Raw genomic sequence first — 21,589 nt, 5'->3', positions numbered from 1 at the left:
CAGCTGCAATCAAAGCCTTGATCTTTGAACAAAAACAAAACCCAATAAACAAACAAATCATCATTTTTTCCAGGGACTCTGCCAGTGCTAGAAATCTGGTGGTGGAATTGCAGCTCTTTTACCAAACTGGTTTAAATCAGAATGACCTAAAATGCCTGCAAACCAAGCTTGACTGATATGTGCGGTTAGATCTGCAGGACTTGCAGGGTGGTATCACTCTGATGTTGATTAATTATTAGCCATTGTTGTGAATGAGTGACAAAATCTTGATTAGGTCAAGCCATTCCCTCATATGTACGCATGTCAACAAAGCAGAGTTATCAGTGAGGTGAAAGCAATTGCACCATAAAGATTTACCATGATATAAACTGATATAAAACTGAGATATGGCTAAAAAAAGCTTTCTACATTGGATTGCGTCCAATGTTTGTTAGTGTCGTAAAACAATAAAAAAGCCTTTCGGTCAGACACCATTGAGAACCCTGCCACAATGTGAACAATTTTGACCGCAATAACCTAAAAATGACAGCCATTATAAAAATGTAATTTAACACAATTTAAAATTTAATTATTAATAAATAATTTATACATTTAAGGTTACTCAAAGGGATCAAAAAAATGTTAATAAAACATTAATAATAATAAAATGTAAATCTAAAATACACAAATTTTAGGGTGTAACAATATAAATCGCAATACAAAATGCAACAATATTAGTGGATGGTGACAAAATATATATTGTATAGTTCACCCAAAATAAAATTACTGTGTGAGAAAAGAGATCAAGTTTACAGAGTTTTAGTGTCAGTACTACATTAAACTAGCCTGACAAGCCAGACCCACATCAAGATGTTCGTCTGGGAACACACCATTGGCAGGGCTCAATCCGAGTGGCGGGATAAACGGTTGTCTTTCAAATTCCCTCTGCACGCAATAGGATAGCGCTACAACCAACCAGAGCAAAGAAGAAGGTGAAGCGGAGCTGGTTGATAGATTAAACTTTCGCCTTATCCGGTCGGCAAAACTCTGAACACGACTCTTCCAAGTCTTCCAGAGTCGCGGCCAAAGCTGATTCGAAAGACCGCTGTTGGCCAGCTTCTTTGTTTACAAGAACCGCGGCAACTCTACCATCATTATGTTAAGCCCGCCCACCGACTCTATACATGATGTGATTGGCCTGACCAGAGTTTGTTTTTTCCAGCTCGCAAGCCAACAAAGAGTTGCTATACTACCCTGGCTGCAAATTAGATTTTCTGCCACTAGGGTGCGTCTAGATTTCTAGGCTAACATTAAACTACTATATAATGTTGAATATAATATATAATAATGCAATGGGGGAATATGTGTGGGTCCTGATAATGCCAAATGTCTTATTTTACCAGTAAAAAGTGGCCTAAATAATTTTAAATATATCTAGTCAGTGACAGAATGCAAGCATATTCATCTAAAATTCTGTATTTTCAGCTTCAGAATCATGAATATTTTTATTCTGGTGTCACCATTGTCCTGTGCATCAAGTTCAAGCCTATTAATTTCCACCCCCAATGTAATATCAAATTTAGCATTTTAATCAACAGTAAATTTTAACAGTTAACCTTTTACCATGTCTTGGACAATCGCAATAATATCGTATCGTGAGCTCCGTATCGTGATATGTATCGAATCGTGACGTGAGGGTATCGTTACACCCCTAACAAATATAGATAAATACATATATTTCCCGAATCAATAACATATTATAATCATATAATAATATTAAGGTGTCACATCAAACGCATTATGACAGTCAATTTGTGTGCTGCCTTCCCATCAATATCCAAACAATCACAAATCATGCAATAATGGCATCATTTCAATTCACAGCCGGCCATCCATTCCAATTGTAGCCAACAGGAACTAAATGCATTCCTTGCTGTAGTTGCGCCTCTGTGTGTTTCGCAGTATTTTTCAGATTTGTAGTGCGTGCGCATATTGCGTGTTTGTGTGTGTGTTTTGCTGTACCGCTCCCATTTCCAGCAGAACAAATTAATCTGTGCCCTTCCAGCTACGCTCCCTTTTTGACAGAGGCTGCTCAGAGGAGAGAAATGATGAAGCAAATCCAAAATTCAATCGCCTGTGTTCTGTTTTAGAAGGCACACGGTGTACTGTACAGCCCATAAAACTCCCAAACAGCCTCCAGACGCTGCTGCAATCACCCTCCATCAAAACACTTTGTCTCGCATACAAAAATAAGACCCGGCATTGAGCTGAATACCAAATCAGCCCATTAGAGCACAGGGGCACTTGCTACTTAGCAACCAAAGGGATTTAAAGCTGCAATACCCAACAACAAAGGACTAAGATCAGGATCTTTTACAGGGTATTATAGCTGGTGTGAGCTTATTCCATGTTTTAATCGAAAAATGTTAACAAGATGATGGCTGCAATGAAAAGAGGCAGAGGAATGAAACAAATACCAAACATCCTTAAATGGAAGCATCATGAAGGGAAAAACTCGTGAAGCTGCTTTTTTCTTCATTTGGCCAAATAAATGCGCAAAAAGTATTGAAGCATTCCAAATATGACTGGATTTCATTAATAACAAATGCAGGACCAGAATATTCCTGTCTCTAGAGAATCTAGAGAAGGTTTCTCTCTAGAGAATAACAAATTAAACAAACTGTTAAATAAATGCATTATAATATTAAAGTTGGCCTTCATTTAGATATTTCTTTAATAGTAAATTATTTAAATATATGTAATATACATTATACATTTAATACAACTTTTTTTTGCTAGATTAGGATGATATCCACTCTGCATATCCACTATATTAATATGTATTTTGCATAATATTCATAATTCCAAAACACACATCATCTTAGTATTTTATTGGTCCTAATTTGCAATAATTCACACCTCACCTTCATGTTTATTTATTATAACGTATACACTATTGTTTCTTTTCAGTATGACACCTAGACTTGAGGTTTGACGCGGATGAAATCTTATATTTAGGGATTTAATCAAGTCTGAGTGTTTTTATAAATTCCTGTTAATGACTTAAAACATTAACCACAGACATTCAAACCGACATTAACATTTATCATGTCTGGCCCATCAGAGGAAGAGAGAGAGAAAAAATAAAGGCCTTACAGCTCGCCCCTGGGTTGTCAGCTTTTTGATGGGATGAAAACTTGTCAAACAATTACAGAGCCATTACCTCCCTGTGTAATAATTTCTCCTGAACCTTATAACAGAGGATTTATGTGGCACATAATTCAAAAGCTGTTTTAAATGGGGATTTAATGTACATCAACAGGTCAGGGAAAGTATTATGGGTTTAAACCACCAGAGAGAACTTAGGGCACACGGCCAAACAGAAGCTCAGGCCATTTATCCATGCAGCCCGTCTTCCCCTGACTATTACACATGAGGGAGGGAGGGAGGGTGACACAGGGGCTTTATCAGCTGCTGTGAAGAATTTACATGAGAGCACTGAGCACCAGGGCATTCTCCCCCTTTCCCCCCACTCTTTATTTAGAGCCCTTTCTTCCAATCCCACCCCTCCTCCTGTCCCATTTGCAGGCTCTCTATTTTGGAATATGTGGCTTGGAAAGCAGTCAAGTTTCATTAATTTCTAGTTTGGGTACAGTATGTTCCTGGACTCACATCTGCGAGCGATCATAAACGCTCTGGAATGTTGGCAGAACATCCAGACCTGCCGGCAGCTGATGATGTCATCACTGTGAGGGAAGAGCTGGCGAGGGGCCAGACTGTGGGAGCCCGGCACTCGCTGACAGAGAGAGAGAGAGAGAGAGAGAAAGAAAGAAAGAGGGAAATGCTCTCTGTGTCTTCTCTTTTCCTCTTCCTTCATGCCTCACATTTTTCAGTTCTCTATTCAGCCGCCTATTGCAGTGGTTCTCAACTGGAGGGTCGTGACCCAAAAATGGGTCACAGGTCTGTTTTGACAGGGTCACGGACAAGAGAGAAAGACCGATGTTAAACATAAATAATAACATACAAAAAAAATTACCTACCTGTCACTTAGTCAAAGCTAACATGGGCAAGTTGTATAACATGGCCTCATCCTTAAACCATGAACAAAATTAGAGCACATTGATAATGATTTTTGTGTGGAGAATTATTTGCTACAGTATAGAGAAGTGGCATTTATGTGGCATATAATTCTTTTTTTTCTTCAGAAACTAAAAAAATAAAATAAATAATAATAATAATACATGTTATTGTTATATAAAATAAATTATAATAATAATGCTAAAATAATAAGGATATTTTTATTGTTGTTAATTGTGTAAATTAATAATATGAATACATAAAAAGGTATTTTTATTGTATTATATAAAGTAACAAACATATAAATCAATATAATATAATATTTTAAATAAAAAAAAAATCATTGATATGGTTCAAAAATAATATATTTTAAAAATATTATTTTTATTTGTATTGCTGTTGTTATAATACTTTATTAATGCAATACTGCGTTGGGTCGCCACTTGATGTCCAAACCTTAAGAAACCCAGTTGAGAACCGCTGCTCTATATTATGGCATACTATGACTTCAGATTACGCTAGGGTGAGAAATGAAAGCAGCTCAGGAAAAAGAATTTCCCTCACCTTGAAGAGCGAGGACACAGATCTGAGAACTGCTCCTGTGCTTAAACACAGTGTCAACACATGCAGCTGAGGACATGAACCAGGAAACCAATGTGAAATGGGCTGACAAAAGCTCCTACACAACGAAGATAATAGCTCGGCAACAATGGAGCTAAAGAACAGCCTGCGGGCCAAGTAACACAGCCATAATTGAAACGGCTAATTCGCTGTCATCAAAAGAAAGAAAAGCCCATGTGCTTGCAAGTCAACTTGTAAGCAACAGCTGATAGATCACAATAGCCAAGAAAATGAATCCAGTTTCTTCTAAATGACTGTTATGGAAGAGTTACAAAACTTTTATTAAAAAAAACACAGCCATAGTTGCATATATGTGTGATTGCAACGGCAAAGGCACATGCCGAGCTGCTGGATAGTGTACAAGGGGTCGTGCTGTGTTAGACCATTCTCAGTCTACTGAGCTAATGAAGTCAAGTGAGGTCCACTGGCTGGGCCCTCTAGAGAATAACACACAGACTTAATCAGCCTGGACCGGGCACTTCGGTTTGCTAATGAGAGTGTTCACACAGTCCCCAAGTGTATGTGTGCATGTATGCATGTGTGTGGACAGTTTAATTCACCAAGCTTTGCCCAAAGAAGTAGAAAGGAAAGAGCCTGCCTTTTATCCATGTTGTCTGCCACAAGTTACTTCACCTCAAGTTGTCGACCTTCCGTTTGTCTAAAGAACTGTAAAAGCTCCAGACGACTTTAGCTTCAGATTAAAATAAATAAATAAATAAAGCTAGACATTTGAATAAATGGAAAAACATTAAAAATGCATTTATAAATATATAAATTGAAATATATAAAAATACACAATACATACAAATATATTAAGAATATAAAACTCATATCAATTATTATTATTTTTATTAAACGTTCTAACAGCTACAGCCAGTTATAGCTACAGAAAAAAATGTATGATAAATGCCAAATAGCATGAAGCAGCTAGACAAATTAGTCAGATGCCAACATGGAAAACCCTAAAAAAATATATATATATGCAAAAGACACTGTAATAATTATGTAAAAATATATTTAAAATATGAATTATACACAATATATAAAACAGATCTTTTTTAAAAAGTTTTACAAGTTATATTAATACAATAGTTGTTGACCCCTTAACAGCTACAGTCTGTAATAGTGGCAGCAGATTAAAAAATATATATTTAAAAGTTAAAAATATGGATTATTTATGCCAAACAGCCTATGTTGATCTGTAATCCCACCGAAAAGCTTTTCCTCCCCTTTCAAAAATGGATCAAAATATGTCCCTTGGCTAGCCTACCCAGACCACGCTCTGCACTCTTTGAAGTCACAAGGGAAGCTCACATAACACTAATAGCCTAGTCGTGCTCCAAATGGCTGAGTCACTTTTTTCCCCCTTTTTTTGCTTCAGTGCTGTGCTGCCTCACTACCCAGCAGCTCCCAGACCATGTTGACCTTAAACCAGAGGGAAAAAAACACACACACGCACTTTTCCATTATCAGCCTCTCACCGCAGTGCACTTCCATCCAAACTCCAGGACGTGAGGCCTCGCAAGCCCCTGAAAAAACAAAACAGCCACCACAACCACTGCTGTCAGACAATCATTTGAAAAAAGACAACACAGGAAAGAAAGAAGAAAAAAAAAAAAAACTGGCGCAAGATTCACTGTACATACTGTACCCTGGGCTGTGGCAGGCGGCCCAGACTGGCGCCCTGCCAAGTCCACAATAAAACAAACAGAGACGGCGTGCAACAGCAGAGAGGAGCGAGGGGTGGGTGTGTGTGTGTGTGACTGAAATGGTACACCACAATACACACAACATACCTAATACCATTCTTCAGCACCTTCTCCTGAAGACGAGGGAGCGGAGGAGGTGGAGGGCAAAGCCACTTGCTTGGTGTCACCGTTGTGAGTGCTGATAAAAATCAAACCGCTCAAAACAGGAAGGATAAAAACAGAAAGTTTGCAATGAAAGAACAAAGCAACAAAAAAACAAAAAGAACAATCAAAGAGCCTCGCCGTGTCTCTGCCTCTCTGCCACTGTCTATAAAAGTGTTTCCACTGAAAAGCTTGAGCATTACACAAGAGTGAAGCTCTCAAGAGCCAGACTGCTACAAACAAAAACCAGGTTAGCGCTATGTGTCAAGCATCGAGCATATGAACGTTAAAACTGTTTTGTTCTAGGTTTTTTTTTGTGCTCTTGTTTTGATGCACTAAAAATAAGACGCCTCGCAATGCTCGCTTATTCCGCCTGTTGTTGAGGGAGGCTGTCTGTGACTGCTTTTTTGGGTAAAGATCTTAAGGAATTATGACTGGTTCTTGTGCCGTTTTAAATGCAAAACTTCTATCGCAATTACAGGCATTTGTCATTTTTGGCTCAAAGTTACAAGGGTGACGTAAATAAAGGGGAAAAAAATGAAACTATAGACAGCAGAATGTTTAATGAACGTGGCCCAAGCTCAGCCACCTCGTGTGCAGATCCCGTCGTCAGACATCTCCTGGTTTTTCACACAAAGTTTGTTTCAGGGATCTGAGATAATTTCACAGGGATTATGGGAGCGCTACAAATGAACTTTAAATCAAACTGAGTTTGATGTGATAGGTTTTAAGTATAGTAGCTTATTCCATTATTCATTTTATGAAGCTGATGATGATGATGGAAGAGAAGGTGAAGAGAAAGAAGCAGCAAATTAAGATGGAGCAAATGAAAAGCAGGGTAAGAAGAAGCAGCAGCAAAGGCAGAGTAAGAAAAGGAAGAGCCATTTTTGATGTAGTAAATCAAGTCCAAAAAGCAACACTCTTGTTTGAGAAAATGAGATCCGAGTCCATGTTTAAAGTGGGGGGACAGTGTGAACACAAAGAGAACTGACAGCCTTACACACTTGAGCCGCAGCGACCGCTGTTCAGACGACAGCAAACTCCTGCAGTAATCCAGAGAGGGTGAAGTGTGAGGCCTCGCAAACACCAACAACACACCAAATGACACTCAGTCCTTCTGTTTGGAGAGTCTCTGAGCAAGTCAGTGGCTTTACAAAGGTCTTTTTGAAGCATTCTCTAGCCCACAGTCTCATGCAACCCAGCTTCTGAGCGCAGGATTATCCGCAGACATATTATCCAAACTGCACAAGCCAGTCTCCCATAAGGATTTCTGGATTACTATAATGACACGGAACATACTTTTGCACGAGTACAGGCGTCTCTGCGGGTCAGTGCGGAATACCAAACAGAGGTATTCATCAGAGTTCAGAATCGGCCTCTTTGTCATATTGCAAAACAGCTCTCATAAATGTCACCGTGCTCCATGCTCCATGGGCTGCCATTATAAGCGCACGAGTACTACAATATCTCCACAGAGTGTTATTGAACATGCATCTTGGGATTTGAACAGCCTCTAAAATAAACATTAGATATTTCCTTAGAGCAGCGTCTGCCATGCTGAGTCGTGCATGAATTGAATTGGGCGTCCCAGCGTGAGATGTCACTCATCTCTCCACTCCACATGGTTTTAAACGTCCATGCAAAAAGTCAATCTCATCTCACTATATGAAGATATTGACAGCGAAATATTCCACCAGTGCGAGGAAGAAAGTTGGAAAGGTTCGGTGCTGTAATCTGCAAGTTTTTTTAAAAAACTAATCTAATCTAATCTAAACCGCTAATTACTGTAGAATCAATTACCTCGGCACAGCACTCGCTCTTAATGATCATAAACCCAAGTGCGCTCTAAGGGGGGGCAAAGGGCTACAAAATTTGACAATTGTGCATGTCTGGTGTGTGGTAAGGACTTTGACTTCACTGGCCTGTGAATTTGGCAGTTGCAGAATGGGTGAAGGGAGATTCCTGTTGGCCTGGGCAGGAAACCCAGAGTCCCACTGCTTTTATAGACTCTATATAAACCAGATTCACTACATACTATGAAAGAGCGCTTCTGCATTAAAGAAAAGACTCCCCTTTCCAGAAAAAAAAAATACACATGCAACCTCCAGAAATCAGCTGAAAACAACGGAAGCTATTGTAGGATACTACATAGAGATCGAATAGAAATACACCATCTTACAAAAGTTTGGGGTAAGTAAGATTTTTCAAGTAAATCAATACTTTAATTCAGCAAGGATGCAATAAATTGATCAATATTTTACAAAAAAATAAATGATCCTGAAAGAAATTCTCACAAGAAAATTAACCAGCACAAACTGTTTTCAACACTGATAATACATGTTTCCAAATCAGCATATTAGAATGATTTCCAAAGGATCATGTGACACTGAAGACTGGAGTAATGATGCTGAAAATGTTTTTCTGCCATCACATCTCATATTTTAAAATGTAATTTATTCCTGTGATGGCAAAACTAAATTTACTATATACACTATAAAAATCAATTGATCAAATAATGGAGTTTTTTATTATTACTAATTAAATTATTTTAAACATCTGTGGACTTTTTATTGATTGCAATTCAGTTCCTCTTCCTGTAAATACAATTGAAATTCAAATATCAAACGCATGCATTTATATCCTGAATTTCAGCCAACCCTAAAAAACAAGCATCCACATTAGTGATGATACCTGAGTGAGACAGCAAGTGCATCCTTAGGCGCAGACTGTCTAGGAAGCGCTTGCCACAAAGCTCACATCCGTAGGTCTTCATTCCGCTGTGCAGCTTCCTGCAGGGAGAAACAGGACAAAATAACATCAGCCAACACAGTTTATGTCACTTGCACAAAAATCAGGCTTTCGAAGCACCTGGGTATACTATGAGATTCAATTAGCTTGCTAAATGGCAAAGACAGAATAGCATAATTTTACTTCCCACCACACAAATCATATCGCTCCTCCCACACCAGATGATAAGACAGAGGGTATTAAAACCAGAGGCCTTGTTTTTTTTTTGGAAAAAACTTAAGTTAAGAAAAAACCAGAGGCAAGACCGCTGTTTACCTTGACAGAGAAATAAACCATTGTTTGCAACCACTCAAAGTTAAACCTGCACATCTCCCTGTCATCAAACACTTCAGCTGATTATTCCCATATTAGACGATCAGAATACATTTTAACTTGTCACTAGACGTCGTGAAACGCCTTGAAAGCAAAAATAATCAATGGCACATGAGGTTTCAAAGACCTATTGTTCATTCATTCAGTTCCATGAGCGGCGATGAAGGAGCCCTTTATCTAAACAGGAACATATAGATGGCCATGAGCCCTCAGATAAGAGTTACTTTAACGGCTGAATTTCAGACAGGGGGTCAACTTTTCATGAGGCTGAAAGTGAAACATTTGTTCTCTTAAATTATAACATCTCTTGAGGAAAGATTAACCTAACATAATGGAGTCACACATAAGTATGTGCCCCACTGAATTTTCAGTCAAGTGGACTTTCAAAGCAAGTTTGATGAATTAAGCTGAACAATTAATGTAGGTAAGTATCTAAAACATTGTGGAAGCAATTACATCCACGTTCAATCCAATCAAGTCACCATCATGTTGCTTAAAAGTTCTATGATTTTTTTTTCTATAAATAAATAGAAATTAAATTAATGTTTATCAAAAAAAGTGGAGAAGTAGAACTACTAAAAATTGTCTTTTTCCATTAGGTCATGGTCTTATCTCGCCTAGGGCACCAAGTGAGTCAGTACTGCCACATGGCGCTCCATTGAGTACAGGAAAAGACAAAGATCTCCTTTTGTTTTACTGTCCCTTAGATTAAGTCTAAAACCTGGTCCAGACTGGCTATTTTGTAGTGTATTTACCATTTCTACAATTAGCATTCTGCTTTGGCCCATAACCCATGTGTGGATTTAAATCAACTCGTGAATGCCCATGTGTGACTTTCTCAGGCTTGACAACAAAAGATCCCGAGCATCTGCATCTTTTCAACTGCACTAATCCTCAGATGCATCACATCCGATTGCTAATAAGCCAGTTGAAACTAGGGGTGTAACGGTCCAAATTACTCACGGTTTCAGTACAATTCGGTATGTACCATGTTCAGGGGAATAAAGGACTACGGTCAAATAAAAAATAAAAGAAAATAAGAACAAATAATCAAACTACAAGCAACAGCTAATATAAAAACAATAGATACAAAAAGTAAACAGTGCTTTCAGGGTTTTTAGACATCTAACAGCTTTCAGGTGCAGAAATTGAATAAAGTAATATGATGTAAAATAACATTGTATTACATTACATTCACTGTAAATTAAATAAAGATGAATCATTATTAAAAGTTACTAAGGCTATTCAGTCAGGGAGTGATTTCCTTGTCTTTTGTTGTTTGATTAACATTAAAAACACAGACGGCAGGAATATGAGGCTGCTGTCACTTTAAGACAATGCAGGGATCAGATACTGATGCACATGCGTTGTCTTTCTCGACTGTTTACGTACACTTAAGACATAATCTACTGTGTTTGCTAAGATACTCAACAAGACGGGCATGTTGACATCATATGTGCGCAAATTTGTCCGTTCAAGCGCAAGACTTGAATGAGAATTCAATATTTGCTCGTTGTCCGAGACGCGGCTTTCCACTTTGAATGTTTAAATTGGCAAGGCTTAAATGAGTTTAGTTTAAAACACAGTTACTTAGCAACGTGTGCTGTTCAGGTCTCACCTGTGCTCGGGCGCTATCAACACGGGTGAGAACGGCGTAAATGACTGTTTAATGTGAGTGCCTGTATGCTCTAACAATATGACCAAAGTTTAGGGGAAGCCAGAATGCGTATCCATCAACAGAACATAAATAAGCCTAACTCTGTCTGTTTCACGCATTATTTTCAACAAACCATATACAGTAGAGGTGTAATGCGTCGTCAGATTTGAGATGAACCGTGGTGCAAGTGGTTGCCGAACCATGGGTGGAGAACGGTGCGTTTTGATTTTTTTTTTTTTTACCAAGAACTGTTATACCCTGAGTAGAAATGATCGAAAGTCAACACTGATGAATTAAACTCAAGCAAGTCACAGCCACCCATTAGGAGTATGAAATTCAGTCACGGCAGGTAAATGGTTTTATGGGGTGCGGTGTAGCGGCAGACTGCTCAAAGAACGAGGTTTGTAAGAATGCCACGAGAACACTGGCAACTTGCTGCAAGTGGTGAACTGAATTGGTTTTTATTAGCATGCTTACAGCATTTGGTAATTGTTTCCAGAGTGGTAATTAGCTCATTGTTTGCACTTTAGTGCCAAATGTATACATCTCTAATGAGGAACAAAGATGTACTTTCTTCACTTTCTATTCATACTACATAGATAATGTGCACTGTGAAACACGCTTAAGGCAGGCTTTTGTTTCTTTAAATGGTGTCATTTTCATTCTAGTGAAATCCATACGCAGTTTGCATCAATTGACTCTTTGGTTGATTCTTCTATAAAGATGCACTAACCAACAACTATTTTTATCGAACAACCTCTCGTTTCCGTTTGAAGTTGTGAGAATCAGTGTCACATGCTGGGTCGTAATGATTTAAGCTTTTATTCTCTGTTCTTATAAACAAGAGTTGGCAGAACATGGAAATAGTGGCAAGAATTATGAAGCAAGGAAGTGTGGTTTAACCTCAGCAAGAACAAAAAAAAACCTAAAAACACTGATGGAAAACCATTTGGAGGTTGAGAATCGCAAAAGAGACTTCAAAAAAATAAACAAAAGAGGGGTGAGAGAAAACTTGCAACGCATCCAAAATCCTGATGGCTGTCTTCTAGATGGGGATTGTGGAGACCCAACAAACAAAGAGAAGAATGAAGCAGCAAAGCCCTTTGGCAAGCTGCAAGTAATTAAAAAGGCCTGTAAACGCCTTCCAGGATAAAGGCCACTTCAAAAGACGGGCGGGCGAGTGAGCGCGCGAGAGGGAGCTGGGAAAAGCCAGGGGTCTGTGCACCTTTGGGATCTGGGCTAATGCGGCACAATACAGAGATACTGTAGGGGGAACACTCAAAGGCCTTTGTGTGCCTTCAATCTAGCCATTGTCCCTCTCCTGAGGTCTGAGGAGAGCGCGCTTCCACTGATTAGAGACTGACAGAGAGCGCAAACTGCGGAGTGACCCTCCGAGCCCTGAGGGGATGTTTGAGAGCTGATAGAAGGCAGACTGGCTACTTGAGGCAGGAAGGGTTGACTTTCACTACATTTTGTACATTAGAATAAGAGACTTCTGCAGTCATCTAACGCTAAGTTCAATAAAATGTACTACCTTTACAAATGTCACTTTGAATTAGGGATGCACAATACGAAGGCAACATTTCTCATTTTCATTTTGCTTGATGTACCGCAAAAACTAAAACTAAAATAAATATTAATAAACAAGACATTTGACAAAAAAAACTAATGACTTAATAACCAACTTACACCAACACCAACTTAATAACCTTGTTAAATGTAATATTTAGCAAATAATTTTCATACTGTACAGTCATACTGTCATTATAATATTGTGATTCCTAAATTCACTTTTTTTTTAATTTAGTTTCTAATTTTAATTTATTCAGGCAAAAATAGTTTTGGTCATATATTAGTCATCAGCTATAGTATCAAAATAAATAACATCTTATATGCATCTCCTATTGTGCATCCCAAGGGTTTTGCCTTGACTGAAGCAGTAGGAAGTTTACATGCAATACCATGGTTAGCTTAAAAGCAGAGGGGAGGTAATTTGTTTTATCTGTGCTTCATTTTTACAGGTGCTTGGGAAGCGAGGGTGACCCTGGATATGACATGCTCAAACCTGCTTCCAGCGAGGAGTGCGGCAGCAGTCCTATCGTAAAGGCAAAGTTGCTGGGTCACCTGCCCCTGCAATTACTACAAGTTCTATTTTCTGGACAACCAGAAGTAAAGCCTCTGTAGATTTTATGGGACATATATGCCCCTGCACCCCACCTCTTCAACATGCACACACCTCATATGTGTGAACTATGGCAGTTCCTTTCCCCCCCAGGCCTCTCCAACCAGCTGTGCTCTGGTCTCAGAGACTGTAGATGGTGTGTGTGTGTGTGTGTGTGAAAGAAGAAGAGAAAGGGGAGGGGTGGCACTCCGTGTGCCTGAAACAGACTGACTGTAGTCATTAAGGAAGCAGGCATAAAACTCTCAAGCCATTTACTCAGTTAATAAGCGACTTTGTCTAACAGTCAGTTTTGACAACGGCAATAAATTTTAAATTTATGTCAACAAAACATATGCTGAACACCTCATTTCAATGCCGGAGTGGCATGCTGGCTCGTAAATCAGCCCTGTGTTTGAAACCCGAGTAGATTACGGGTCTGTGTTATTGAGCTGTTAGAGCCCGGCCCATATAAACCTGAACTTTCTCACTCCTGAGTGGACCCCAGGCCGTACATCATAGCTAGGAGTTCCCCTGTCAGTGTGGCCCGCTTGCTGCCCCCCAGCAGGCCGGAAATCTAAAAAATAATAGGTATTATAAGGCATGCAAGTAGGTAAAAATACATATTTCCAACAACGACTAGTTGGATGCCCAAAATGACTACTCGACTGTTCAGTCTTAAAGGGAAAATTCACCCAAAAATTTAAATTCTGTCATCATTTACTCATTTACTCTAAACCTCAAGCCATTCCAAACCAGAATGAGTTTCTTTCTTCTCTGGAACACAAAAGCTACGTTTTGGTGAAATATCTTGTTTTGTGAGACAGGTTTAAAATGACACGAGGGTGAAAAATGTTTGACAATTTATTTTTGGGTGCACTCTTAGAAATGCTGGGTTGCTTCAACCCATGTTTGGGTCAAATGTGGACAAACCCAACCATTAGGTTTAAATATTTAAACCAATGGTTGGGTTTGTCCATATTTTACCCAAACATGGATTGAACCAACCCAGCATTTTGAAGAGTGTGAACTGTACCTGTCTAATAATAAGACAGTGTTTGGGCTCACCTGACCATTAGCATTTTAAAAATAGCTAAATAGAGTGCAATGGAATGCAACAGAATTCAAGGGTCTCACGACACATGATGTCTTCAAGCAATGCTCATGGTGGAACATTCAAAGTCATCATGAGATGCACCACATCTCCCAAAGATGTCCATCTGAATGTGTATGGCAGTAGCGGAGGTGCTTAAAAGGGGATGAATTATTGAATGGAATGAAAACTTTTCTGAGAGGGTTTAACCAAAGTCCCTTTCAAGGAAAGTCTGTTCACTCTGTGTCCATATTCATAACGCCTCTGGGAAGCTATTTCGGGCATCCAAGACCAAGTCCTATCTATTTGAATGGGGGAATCCTGAAATCTCAAAAATTGCTTGACGAACTCACAATTAGAGAACACATTTCAAATCAGCCACAAAGTCTGACATGAACTGCCCCATAAATGTTATTTCTTATACTCAAAGTGTTAAAAAGCTAATTTTTCAAGCTAGACCAGACAATGCGCATGTGCAGTCCTAAGCGCAAGTCACAGGTTTCTATGGCAACTGGAGCTTCTAACAAGCAGCTTCAGTGACGTGATGACTTTATCAATCAGCAATTGGCTCTTTTTAGAAAGTGGGACTTATTATGCATCATTGCACGTTGCAATTTCTGCCAATTTCCAGTCAATTTTTTTTGGATTCCGTAAAAAAAAAAGAGGGGGTTGTTAAAGACTCTAATCTTCAGGAAGTGCAGATCAACAATAATTTCTTAGTACATTTTTGTACAGTTGTAGTAACCAACTCTCTCTTTGCCTACCTTCACTCATATTTTAAGTGTGATATATTGGCCAAAAATAAATACAAAATTAAAAACACACACACACACACACACACACACACACACACACACACACACACACACACACACACACACACACACACACACACACACACACACACACGTTAAAGAAAAATGTGATGGAAAGAATTATTTTTTTTCCAAAACTTCTGTCGATATATATCATTATTATGAATTATTTTGGCTATAATAATGTAACGGAAATCTGATAATGTGACAGTCCTATATTAAAACTTAAATTAAGATTAAAAAAAAAAATCTATTTGATGTAGTTGACCTCAACTAATTGACTTGTCTTTGGTTGACCAAAAACAAAAATACAAGGCAGTCCGCTTGGAAACATACCATTATCCTGCAAGAGAAGAGACAGGGAGTTTGAACATGCGTGTAAATTACTTACAGTTCGAAAGGAGATTTATTAAAAGGGAATTTTATTTAACTCAAGGAAACGATTCAATGCTGAGTGCTCACACCTCTCAAAACCATAAACTATGCTCTACTGTCCACTGTCCTCCACATTATCCTTTTTATCCAAGGGTCTTTCATCTGCCTGGCTCCACCCTGATGAAACAGGTTGGAGTACCACTATGCTCAGAAGCAACAACTGTGGTGGAGGGGCATGCGAGAGGCTACATGCATTAGGCCAAAGAAATGATAATGCAAAGAAAATCATGGGAGAGTGGAAGGCTGTTCCTGGGAACAGAGAAGCTGGCCCGTGCAGTCAACCATGCCCCTCTCATTCATCTGCTTTTAGAAGGTCCCACTCGATCCCTAAAAGGCATGCTGGCCCATGTGCACACTCAGATTAAGGTATTTGTCAAAGGGGGCCAACAATGCACAAGAGAGGGAAAGAGAAAGTGGGGTGGGGGGCCAATCTGTCAATCCACTGCTGCACTTGAGCTTAATAGAGATTTCAGTGAGGTGTTGACACCACGCTGCCACAACATTAACATAATGATGATTAATGTTAATTGACTTTTCAAAAGACCCTCTTTAGTAAAGGACAGTTGACTGACCTCGGCTATAAAGTGCTTTATTATTACAATGTTCAAATGTCAATAGAAAAATGTCTTGTGTTCAACAGTGACAGCAAAACATACAGAGTCCAAAAAGTCTGAGAACACATTGATAATCTAATTTAAACCTGTAAATAAAGAGTTTATTTCAATTTAAAGTTCGAAATTTTGAAAAATGATCATTCAAGCAACATATCAAATGTACGGTTCAAAAGTTCGGGGTCAAGAAAATTTGTTTGTATGCATAAAACTGATAAAGAAAAACAAAGCTGCTAAAAAAAAAAAAAAAATCAGCTGTGCCACTACAAGAATAAATTAAATTGTATAAGTTGTAACCATATTACTGTCTTTGCTGTAATAATAAACGCAGCATTGGTGAGCATAAGACTTCTTTCAAAAATGTTTTTAAAAATTCTTACCGAACCCAAACCTATCATTTTTAAATGTTACATTTAATTCAACCTTTCCACTCGCAATGTTATGCTATGTTAAGATTAAAATAAAACATGTATTGAATGATAAAAATGGCGCACTACTAAAGATACTCGAATACTTAAGAAAAATATGAAAAAAGACACAAAACCAGTTGTGTCTTGCTTCTGAGGGATGAGACACCCCTAAACTGACTGTTTGCGGTATATCTGCTTTATTTTAGCAATCTTCGGTGAGACTACCAGCATGTCTTTTCCCCAGTCTTTTCCAGTCCATTAAGAATGAATGAGGCAGACAATGGCGAATCAGATGGCGAAAAAACAAAAAAACAAAACGACAGCATCAACAACAAAAACCAACCAAATTTCAGCTGTTCGAGATAAGCCCACCCTTAACCCCTGCAACTGCATCCATGAAAAGCCATTACTGCGTTTATGAGCCGTGCGCCACTTCTCCCTCGCTCTCTTTATCTCTTTCTCTCACACACAATGTGGTTACGCTCTATAAGATACAATTGTGCTTGAATATATTATTTTGACTGACAGAAAATTACATAGTACTGCCAGTCTCTCTCACTGTTTACCAACCCTGTCTTTATGTCTATCCTTTGTTTCAAGATCTTTTTTCTCTGCCTTTTTTTTTTCATGATCGGAATGTATCAAATGGCTGGGTAATTCTCAGCGGCGCGGGCTGTTTATCAGGAGTCCTCCTGTACATATCAATGACTCGGCCCTCTCTCCCTGCGGCGAGACATTCATATGAATTCCAGCCACACTCACACATACTGCAGACTCGTGCTAAGCATAGATGAGTAGCGGTTGAAGAGACACACAGGCAGAGAAAGCGAGACAGTGTGAGAGGAAGAGAGAGACGAGGATGGCTGCCTTTATTACGATTCCCACTATACACACACCAACAGACACTAACAGATTTCACCTACAGCTCGACAGATAAGGATAACGTTTACTACATATTGTGTGAATGAGAGGAAAATGGCAGGCAATCAAAACATTTAACGGGCCGTTTCCAAATAACTGTTCTGAAACCCATTGTGCTGCCTTCATAGGCGTCACAGGTATGCTCTCTAAAGCGAAGGTCACATTAGCAAAGTTTCTGTGAAATTTCATAGGGAAAGCATGTCTATTGTCAAAAGTGATGTGTGAACCACAGTTTACAAAGTCGTCACTTTCAAACCAAGCAGCTTTCTGTTGGTCAACAGCGAATTTGCATGATTGACTTGAAACAGTTGCAAAATGTTCGTGGGAAAATCTTTCCCAATGCACAAAATTCCAGATTGAGTGGATTCCTGTTGAAATTACTAGATTTTGCTTTTAACGATAAATGTGTCCAAAGGTTCCAATAGACTTCAAGTGAAATCAAAGAACAAATTGTTATGACGTCATTTCGAAGAAAATCAAGCCAAAACGAAGATTGTTTGGAGTTCATTTCAGGAGTTCGAAACAGCTTGCCAAAAGCGAACTTTCCAGGAAAGCACCAGCAGGTAAACATGTTCGAAATACCATTGGTCCGAGGCGATTATGTAATAGGTAGATACGCTCTGGGGATACTCCCTCTTTGACGTCAAAAATCTAGACTGCCGCTTTATAGTTTAATTAAGAAGTGTAATTCTAATTGAAAGCAACAGTTTTTCCATGTTTAACACTGTAAAGCTGTTTGGTTTAAAAAAATCTATTGTACAAAAATGTGCTATATAAATAAATATGACGTGACTTGACTGTATAGTGCCGAACTGCAGAGCTGGTGCAAACATATCCACATCACTATGATCAGATGCTTTCTTAACTGACCATTTCTCACTGCTGTCATTTTTGTTTCGAACTTCTTTTTACCCTTAAAAAAAAAACTTTGCTATGAGTATGACTTGAAGAACGAAAACGACAATCCACTGCAACAATCTCAGTTAATATTATTTTTTTAAAAATCCATCCAACATGACAAAGAGAAAATTATTAGAAATATTTAACTCACTCAATAACGAAATAAATAAAAGAATAACAAATAAAAACAAACAAAAATGTTTTACCTATACACACACAAACAGCAATCCAACATGGCAAAACAAAGTTAAATCGAACAATAATAATATTTATACAATTCTAAGTAATAAATAAAATTAAATTAAATATAACCTACACTCGCACAGTTCAATCTAGCTGAATGTGGACTGTTTACCACAATATTTGTTAGTGTGCCATGTATTCTTGTTAGAGAATCATTAGCTTATCATTCTAAAATCAGTCGCTTATGAGGTTGCATTTCAGTTAGTATGCTAACTAAGAAGGTAGCCAAGTAGGCCGAAGCCAGCAAGGCAGCTCACTAGGCTAAAAACCATAGCCCTGTTGCAAGAAATTACCAAAGATGCCCTAAGCATTTTTTTTTTCACGCTCTATGTCATCAATAAATCCCTGCCTTGTTTTGTAGATCAATCTTGTTTTTCGGTGAACATCCCACGCTGGGTGGCTGAACCACACCGTGGAGACTAGGTTAAATAAGCAGCATGTAGTCCAGACTCTTCTATGAGAAGGGAGGGGGGTCTCTTCAAAAACAAGACAGTGAAGGTGTATTGGGAGACTGGGGCGTTGAACAAAGCTCAATTATGTTGTCCGGGGGAACGACACAGCACTCCTTTCATTATCCTTTCGAAGCCTCTTTTCTGTGGAGTCAACAGGCAGAACTGTGGCGCATTAGCTGCACACAAGAGCTCTGTCAGGAAGCGGGCTTAAGCCGGCGCTCCTAATTGCGCTACCTGGGAAAAAGAGACACATTCCCCCCGTTCTAATCCACAATTTATACCTGCACCCTCAACAGCAGCTCAGGGGAAAGGATTCACACCTAATGCCTCATTCACCGGCAGCCATTACAAGACAGCCTCTGTCATTAACCTAATGACACAAACTAGAGCGCTATGACCGGTGCATTTGCCAATAAAAGGGATTCAGTGACGTTTAAGGTTATTGATGGCGACAGAAGGAGGGGTCTTTTTTTTTTGAGGACACTGATGTTTGCAAATATATCAGGTCTGTGTTCAGTGATTAGCTCTGTGATTTGAAAGCCTGTGACACTTACAATAATAGCCGTGCCGGCTAATCAAGGGTTTGCGCTTCTTGGTAAAAATGAGACCGAGAAGAGAGAAAAGGAGAGAGAGAGTGAGTGCGGAAAGGAGAAAACAAGAAAAGCGTTGGGTTAACTGACATCTTTAAGCCTGGCAGAGTGTGAGGTTAAATGGCAGCGCAAGCTCCCAAATCCTCTTTTTCTTCTCCTTTTATCACAACGCCAGCCTCTTTCTATCTCTGAATATAGCAATTCTTTCATTTCTCAACATTCCTTAGCAGTTTGTTATGTTCTTGTTTTCCTCCGTTGCCATTTGTTGATCTTCAGATCTGTGAGGCTAGCGCACACAAGCGCGTCGTGGCTCTATAAAAAGCCCCAGACGAGAGTTCCCTCCGCCATGCATTATTCATGGGCATCACCTTCAATCAAGAAGCAGAAACCTCAAGGATGTCTAACTTTAGGTCTTCTCTTTTTGAAAAAGAAGACAGAAGCAGGCAAGAAACATTCCAGTGTGTCTTGTATAATTTATTCCCTGTTCAGATGACATCAAATACTTGTACCCTCTTGTGTGTTCCAGTTTATATCTGCCATGCTCCAGGAGAAATAAATTTCTTCCTGTTCTAACAAGCTGGCACCTGTTACATTAATAAAGATGAAACTAAATAACAACTTGTACAAGGTGGAATGTGCAAAAACAAGATGCTAAAATTTAAGAGGAACAGTCTGTGAAGCGGAGCACAGATGTATTATCATTACCATAAAAAAAGTCTTAACCTCAACTCATATCATCATTATCACCACCTGCTATGACACTCTTTGTAAACAGACGTGTTTGGCTGTCTGGGCACAGGCACAAAAAGGACATTAAAGGCTTGTGCAGGCCGGTCGACGATCGCTCTGGCTGTTGCTTTCAGAGCGTTACGCAACGACTCGAGGCGGAATACGATCCGCAGACAGTGACAGGTGGGGGCTCGCTGGTGGTCCGTGGATTTATAGCTTTCGTTTTGGTTTGATTTATGCTTTTATTTCGGTCGATTGCATGGTCCGGCAAGTTTGGCTGAACTTTACCCCAGAAACACCAGACTGTGTAAACACCACCGCCCTACGGTGTCGTGATACCGCCCTGTACCTCGCCCGGGCCGCAGGGGGGGTTTCAGGTGTTCCCAAAGCCTACACACGCATGTACCCTGCCAAGATGAGGTATCTGCACAGTCATGCCCCCACCCTCCGTTCTGCTCGAGAACAGCAGTGTTCTGAAATAGCCAGGATGTAGCATCCCTCCACCTGCGGTAAACAAGCCACCCGTCTGGCACGGCTGAGCGGCATCCGAGCCCTGCTACGTGCAGAGTCACCGTCCCTGTTACTCACCCACAAACCAGCCTCTCACCGAGAAAGTGCCATCAACAGCTAGCATGCAGAGGAAGACAGAAGAAGAAGAGGAGGGGAGGAAATAAAGGCGTGAAGACACACTGAGATATTGAAAGAGACGCTGAGAAGGGGTCAGACTGCATAGAATGGAAGCACACAAAACATGGCAATGTCAAGAATGCGTGCCGTATTAGATTGATAATAGCTCTCATAGAGATTTCACGTCACCCCGTCTGGTGGTTTGTGTCGCCTCTGCACAATTTTTTTTTACAGAATAGGCCAGTGTGCGAAGCTCAGCTGAGCGCAGTTATGAAGCGCATTGTGCCCAGCGAACTGCATT

The 21,589-nt window shown here is 39.5% G+C and overlaps 1 protein-coding gene across 2 annotated transcripts in view; it reads right to left on the bottom strand.

Annotated features, from left to right (window-relative positions):
* zbtb16a (zinc finger and BTB domain containing 16a) overlaps positions 1–21,589 on the bottom strand; it is a 112,536-nt gene that overhangs the window by 52,571 nt on the left and 38,376 nt on the right. For both annotated transcript variants that reach the window (XM_079834800.1, XM_079834801.1), the window contains exon 3: positions 9,219–9,316. In XM_079834800.1, coding sequence (XP_079690926.1) covers positions 9,219–9,316 — 98 coding nt within the window. The remainder of the gene's footprint in view (positions 1–9,218; positions 9,317–21,589) is intronic.

Source organism: Gobio gobio (assembly GCF_949357685.1).
Source record: "Gobio gobio genome assembly, chromosome: 14".
In the NCBI taxonomy this organism is placed as follows: domain Eukaryota; kingdom Metazoa; phylum Chordata; class Actinopteri; order Cypriniformes; family Gobionidae; genus Gobio; species Gobio gobio.
This window is presented reverse-complemented; position numbering and strand designations above follow the sequence as displayed.